The 7,221-nt window shown below is 43.9% G+C and overlaps 1 protein-coding gene across 1 annotated transcript in view; it reads right to left on the reverse strand.

The window, feature by feature from the left end:
- Positions 1 to 5,624, reverse strand: part of CACNB2 (calcium voltage-gated channel auxiliary subunit beta 2) — a 731,917-nt gene extending 726,293 nt beyond the window's left edge. The window contains exons 1-2 of the mRNA XM_029588744.1: positions 5,545 to 5,624; positions 5,352 to 5,424 (exon numbers count right to left, since the gene is read on the reverse strand). Of these exons, the coding sequence (XP_029444604.1) occupies positions 5,352 to 5,420 (69 nt within the window). The 5' untranslated portion in view covers positions 5,421 to 5,424; positions 5,545 to 5,624. The remainder of the gene's footprint in view (positions 1 to 5,351; positions 5,425 to 5,544) is intronic.
- Positions 5,625 to 7,221: the final 1,597 nt, after the last annotated feature.

Here is a 7,221-nt window from a genome sequence, read left to right on the forward strand (position 1 = left end):
TTTATGCATTCTGCTCCAAACAAATTAACACATATTACATGTGTAAAATATGTAGAGATGGTCTCTTTCCTCAAGTGCTTACAATTTATAAATAAAATCTGCATTTTTAGCCTGCCTTTCCAAATATTACTCAAGGCAGTTTACAGTATTATTAATATTTAGTTACAATAAGTCTCTGTCCCAAAGAGCTTACAATCTAAGCAGGTACCTGAGGAAATGGGAAATAAAGTGCCCATGCTCACAAGCACTGTAAGTGATGGTAATAGTATTTGAACCCTAAGTTCCTTGGTTCTCAGCCCATTGCTTTAACCATTAGGCTACTCCTCCAGTATAACCATTTTGTGTGCACCACTTGCAAACAGTGTGCACTATGTGCAAATAGTTTGCACAGATACTCTCAGGGGCCTCTGGAGGCCCCTGTCCCCCTCTCCTGGGCTGCTCCTGGAGGCAGATGTTTCCCCAGAAATGTAATTTAAAAAAAAAAAAAAAAACGGTCACAAGCCTTGCCCCCAACCTCTTCCCTTTGGGGTAAATATATCCCCCCTCGCCCCCCACCCCCAGACTCACCAAATCCTGCCTGATGGTAAGTGAGGGCCCAGAGCAGCCCCTCTGCTCCTGGGCCCTGCCAGTGCCATTTTCTAAAATTGTGTCAGCCAGACCTTTGCCCTATCAGGCACGGGAAGCCCGGGTCACATTATAGGGCAAACGTCTGGCTGGATCCGGGAGCAAAAGGGGTTCTCCAGACCCGCACTAGACTACCATGGAGGAATGGGTGAGTCTGGGGGTAGGGTTATGTTTTAACAAAGGGGAGGGGTTGGGATTCGGGGTGGGTCCCGTGACTGGGAATGTTTTCTAATAAATATCTCCTTTTCTGGAGGAACGGCCACCTCCAGAGGCGGAGCAGGGAGTGGAACAGAGGATCTCTGGAGACCCCTGGGGTCTGAGACTATGGGGTTTTTTTCTCTTTTACCTTTTGGAAAATAGTACACCCTATTTGCAAGTAGCATGCACTATTTTCTGGAACAAAAAAAAATGAAACAAAAAAAAACAATGCTAACTAAACAAAATGGGAAATGAAATGACAATTTTTTCTTTGCACAGTCCTACTAACTCTATGACTGTGCAAAAAATGATTTTTGTTAAGAGTACATGTGATCAGAGTTCACCATGTTTTCTAAAGAAACTGTATTCGATGGGGGGTGAAGGGCTGATGTGCACGGAGCAGGAGAGAGACCTTGGGGTGATAGTGTCTAATGATCTGAAGTCGGCGAAACAATGTGACAAGACGATAGCTAAAGCCAGAAGAATGCTGGGCTGCATAGAGAGAGGAATATCGAGTAAGAAAAGGGAAGTGATTATCCCCTTGTACAGGTCCTTGGTGAGGCCTCACCTGTAGTACTGTGTTCAGTTCTGGAGACCGTATCTCCAAAGAGAGAGACAAGATGGAGGCGGTCCAGAGAAGGGTGACCAAAAAGGTGGAGGGTCTTCATCAAATGACTTATGAGGAGAGATTGAAGAATCTAAATATGTACAACCTGGAGGAAAGGAGGGCAGGGGTGATATGATACAAACTTTCAGATACTTGAAAGGTTTTAATGATCCAAAGACAACGACAAACCTTTTCTGTCGGAAAAAAATCAGCAGAACCAGGGGTCACGATTTGAAGTTCCAGGGAGGAAGACTCAGGGGCGATCTGGGAAACTACAGACTTCGGTGCCAGGAAAAATAGTGGAAAGTGTTCTAAACATCAAAATCACAGAACATATAGAAAGACATGGTTTAATGGAACAAAGTCAGCATGGCTTTACCCAGGGCAAGTCTTGCCTCACAAATCTGCTTCATTTTTTTGAAGAAGTTAATAAACATGTGGATAAAGGTGAACCGGTAGATGTAGTATATTTGGATTTTCAGAAGGCGTTTGAAAAAGTTCCTCATGAGAGGCTTCTAGGAAAAGTAAAAAGTCATGGGATAGGTGGCGATGTCCTTTCGTGGATTGCAAACTGGCTAAAAGACAGGAAACAGAGAGTAGGATTAAATGGACAATTTTCTCAGTGGAAGGGAGTGGACAGTGGAGTGCCTCAGGGATCTGTATTGGGACCCTTACTTTTCAATATATTTATAAATGATCTGGAAAGAAATACGACGAGTGAGATAATCAAATTTGCAGATGACACAAAATTGTTCAGAGTAGTTAAATCACAAGCAGATTGTGATAAATTGCAGGAAGACCTTGTGAGACTGGAAAAATTGGGCATCCAAATGAAGAGATGAAATTTAATCTGGATAAGTGCAAGGTGATGCATATAGGGAAAAATAACCCATGCTATAATTACACGATGTTGGGTTCCATATCAGGTGCTACAACCCAAGAAAGAGATCTAGGCGTCATAGTGGATAACACATTGAAATCGTCAGTTCAGTGTGCTGCGGCAGTCAAAAAAGCAAACAGAATGTTGGGAATTATTAGAAAGAGAATGGTGAATAAAACGGAAAATGTCATAATGCCTCTGTATCGCTCCATGGTGAGACCACACCTTGAATACTGTGTACAATTCCTGTCGCCGCATCTCAAAAAAGATATAATTGAAATGGAGAAGGTACAGAGAAGGGCTACCAAAATGATAAGGGGAATGGAACAGCTCCCCTATGAGGAAAGACTAAAGAGGTTAGGACTTTTCAGCTTGGAGAAGAGACAGCTGAGGGAGGATATGATAGAGATGTTTAAAATCATAAGAGGTCTAGAACGGGTAGATGTGAATCGGTTATTTACTCTTTCGGATAGTAGAAAGATTAGGGGGCACTCCATGAAGTTAGCATGGGGCACATTTAAAACTAATCGGAGAAAGTTATTTTTTACTCAACGCACAATTAAACTCTGGAATTTGTTGCCAGAGGATGTGGTTAGTGCAGTTAGTATAGCTGTGTTTAAAAAAGGATTGGATAAGTTCTTGGAGGAGAAGTCCATTACCTGCTATTAAGTTCACTTAGAGAATAGCCACTGCCATTAGCAATGGTAACATGGAATAGACTTAGTTTTTGGGTACTTGCCAGGTTCTTATGGCCTGGATTGGCCACTGTTGGAAACAGAATGCTGGGCTTGATGGACCCTTGGTCTGACCCAGTATGGCATTTTCTTATGTTCTTAACCAATGTCAGGAAGTATTTCTTCACGGAGAGGGTGGTGGATGCCTGGAACGCCCTTCTGGGGGAAGTGGTGAAGACCAAAACTGTGAAGGATTTCAAAGGGACGTGGGATAAACACTGTGAATCCATAAAATCTAGAGGATGTGAATGAAGAGAAGAGGCATGGGGGTGGCTTGCGGGAATGACCGCTACTACCTGGTGATTAATACCTTTATTCAATAAACATACACATGGTTAATGCAACACCAACATTGCTCTATGGTTCAACGGCAAGAGGAAATGTGGAAAAAAGGATTTGCATCCACAAAAAAGCAGGGGAGTAGCTTGCTTGTTATGGCGGTTACTACCCAGAATCAATTAAGCCTGAAACTTCACTTGGAATACATATCCAGTGCAGCTCACTGCTTCAACAGCAGGGGGGAATGAAGAAAAGAGCATTTATATTCAGACAACAACCAATAAGGACTGAATTGCACAGGCTGGGTAAACAAGCGTGGGAGTAGCTTGCTTATTACGGTGGTTACTACCCATAAACAATTAGCAAGATACTTCACTTAGATGCAGCACCAGCACTGCTATCTATATTGATGGCGCGGGGTGGAAGGGAAATAGAACCAAAAAGTTACGTATAAGGGCCAAGAGTAACAGCTAAGTATGCAAAAAATAAGTTCGAAAGCTTGCTGGGCAGACTGGATGGGCCGTTTGATCTTCTTCTGTCGTCATTTCTATGTTTCTATGTTAAACCTATCAAAAAAAAAGAAAAAGCTGAAACACTCTAGGACCAATTATAACCAAATGAGAAAGTGTTTTATTATTTAACAAAGATTTCTATACCTCTCGTATTTTTACATCCTCATCCTCACTTTTTATTGGTTATGTATTACCTACAAGAACAAATCTGGAGCATATGGGGACAGACTTAAAAATTTAAAAGTGGAGGAAAAGAGAGAGATTCTAAAGACATTTAAATACCTCCAAGGAATAAACGCGCAGGAGGCAGGCCTCTTAATGGTAAGGTGGCTCTGAAACAAGGTGTTATGGGATTACTCAGGAGTGATCTAATTTTTTTTTTTTTTTTTAGAAAGGGTTAGATGCAAGGAACAACCTCTCAGCGGAGGTGGTAGCTAGGAGGACAGCATCTGAATTTAAGAAAACATGGGACAAGCACAGAGCATCCCTGAGGAAGATGAAGATGAGCAGCAGGTGTGAATGAGCCATATGATCTTTATCTGCATCAAGTTCTCAACCCATCCTAGAAAGGTCCAGTACCTACTAGCAGTAGCTAATTAACAAGGCATACATAGTGGCACAACCGCCCTAAAGGATCTAGGGCAGATTTTCTCAAATGCAACCAGAGCAGATTATCTACTCAAGTAATGCTGAGCATTTTAGGAAAAAAATGTATCCACCAGTAAGAGTTGGTGACAGACCCAGAGGCCACCGGAAAATCTGATCTAGGCCTTGATATATAAACGATTTAGGACCTGATATATAAACGAATTTTCCCAAAAGGTACAAAACAGAGAAGACAGAGTTTTTATAAAAGAAGGTGCTCCTTAATTCCTTATTCATTCTTCACACAAGCAATGTGTTTCACTTGTTAAATTGACATTTCCAGTGCTGTAAGAGTGCGCTGGGAGGATATGAAGAGATACGGTAGAAGGGTAATTTCGACCCCACAAAAACAAATAAGTGATGTTTGACAGCTTTAACATGATTTTGACATCTTAAATCCCCATAAAACTTTTTTTTTTCAACTAGAAAAGCTACAACATCCCCTTTCCAGGATTTTTGAAGATCATTTCAGGATTTTTTTTTTCTGGAAACTCCGTTACATGGAGAGGCGCTTAAAAAGCTGGGGTCTCCGCATAAAAAGCAGGGGAACCAAAATATCCAAGATCCAACCAACAGGTGGGAGACTCGGGGCAACCCGCCCCGCTGCAACACCTCCCAAAGTTTCGAAATCGAGACACGGCTGCAGTTTCTCCAGCCCGTAGCCAAGCTAGCCCTACGCACCTCGGCTGATTCCGTCCCGGTGGCGGCTGCTCGGCGCTCCGGTGTGGACCCCCCTCGAGGGGGAGGGGGGGGGGAGGGTGGAAGGAAGAAGGGAGCAGGGAGCAGGAAGCCGAGTTGTCTCCGGCACTGCAGCCCCCAACGAGCGCTGGAAAAGTAGAAAAGAAAGAGGAGCAGGGAGTGGCAGCACCTACCTGCACGCTCGGATTCTCCAGCACGTCCATCTGGATCTCCTGAGAAGCAGAGGGTGTTTTGGACATCATGTTGCTGTGGACCATTTGATAAGGTAAAAAAATAAAAAAATCGTAAAAAGGCAGCACAGAACAAAAATAATAATTTAAAAAAAAACAAAAGAAGCACCACCAAGCTCAGCTCCCCTTAAACCACCTGCGGATGCTGCCGCTGGGTTGGCCGGCGGCTCGGGCGCTGCGGGCAGGTCGCTCTCTCCCCGGCTCCGGCCGCCTTCCTCGTCGCTGCTGCTGCTGCTGCTGCTGCTGCCTCCCGGGGCTGGGAGGGAGGGAGGGGGCGGGATCCCCAGGGGAAGGGCGGGGCTGCAGCGAAGGGGCGTGGCTCAAGGGGCTGCGATTCAGCCAAGGAGAGCAAGGGAAACAGAGCTCCACACACACAAACCCGAAAGGAAGGCGGTGAAGGGGGGGCACCTGCCTGGGCTTATCTGAGACTCATCCTGGTGGGCTCGGCTGTTACAGAATCCTCGCTGCTGCTCTCCGTACTTCCGGGAATGATTTTATGCATCTGAAGGGGAACTCCCTGTTTTGTTTTGTGTTTGTTTTGCTCTATCACTGCCATACTTCCTATGAGGATGTGATCGGTCCGCCTGCTGACGGGTCGGAGAATGCGAGGAACACGTGCATCATGTCGGACCCCCTTGGCTATTAATGCTCAGTGACATTCGTGAGGCGCTTTAGATTTAATGAGCTTAGTATAAAGCTAAGAGGAGGCTGCAGACGACCGAGCAGGTGCAAGCACAGAGCACCGTACGGCCAAAAACGCCCATTGGTCAGTTTACTTGGATAGTTTGGAACAGAACATCTTCTGGACCAGATTAGTATTTCCTGCATAAAAAAGGATGTAAGCAACACCTTCTTTTTAAAGTTCACTGTGGCTCTTTCCCATCTTTACATTTTGCTCCTTACGGAACAAGTCCTGAAGCGTTGTTTTTGCACAAGTTTTTACTTAGGAACATTTTTTTCTCTTCTCGAAGCACAAGAAATGAAAATCGTGGGTGAAATGTGCATAGTTTCAAAATTGTGCAAGTAAATTAACTTGGTAGACGTTTTGCTATTGTACTTTTTATTTTTTGTCCAGCCCTTACATCTTGACACAGTGAATCTAACAGTTGTAATTGAGCCCTACTGACCAATCAAGACCATGCTACGGTAACATCCAGGGCAGAATCTGAAAATATTGTTTTGTATTCCATAAGGCTTGAGCTGTTTTAGTTTCCGTTACTGAAAGAAGAAGTGCATATTTTATAGGTACCAAAACAGTTTTATAAGGAGACCTTATTTGCTTGGGCTCAGATTTTTGAATTATTTGGAAAAGAGAGAGGGAAGCTGGATCAGATTTGTCAGGGAAGTTCCCCCATCCTTTTGCACCCAGTCTCTTTCTGTTTCTGACCTCAGCTCAGGAAGGGTTGCCTTGACTCTGTCCAGTAAGATCAACACCCTCTTAATTTTGCCCTGGAGTCATTAGGCAGAATCCATTACTGGATTTAGGAACAAGCTACTTTTCTAAAATGAATTTGTTTAGATTGAGTTCAGGCCTTTTCTTTGGCAGGTCAAGATGAGTTACATTTGAGTACAGTACCTGAGCTACTGTTTAGAGCCTCAAATTATGAGGGGTCTCTAAATACAATTTACTGAATTTCAGATTTGACATGCTTTTGGCCATGTTTTGGTGCATCGAAGGGTTGATCAACTCCGGTCCTCTAGAGCAAGAACCAGAGCCGGTTTTCAGGCTACCCGCCCTGATTATGCATGAGAGAGATTTGCATGCCCTGCCTCCATTGTGTGAATATGCATCAGATATCTGCATCTTGGATAG

Source organism: Rhinatrema bivittatum, chromosome 2, assembly GCF_901001135.1.
Source record: "Rhinatrema bivittatum chromosome 2, aRhiBiv1.1, whole genome shotgun sequence".
NCBI lineage: Eukaryota > Metazoa > Chordata > Amphibia > Gymnophiona > Rhinatrematidae > Rhinatrema > Rhinatrema bivittatum.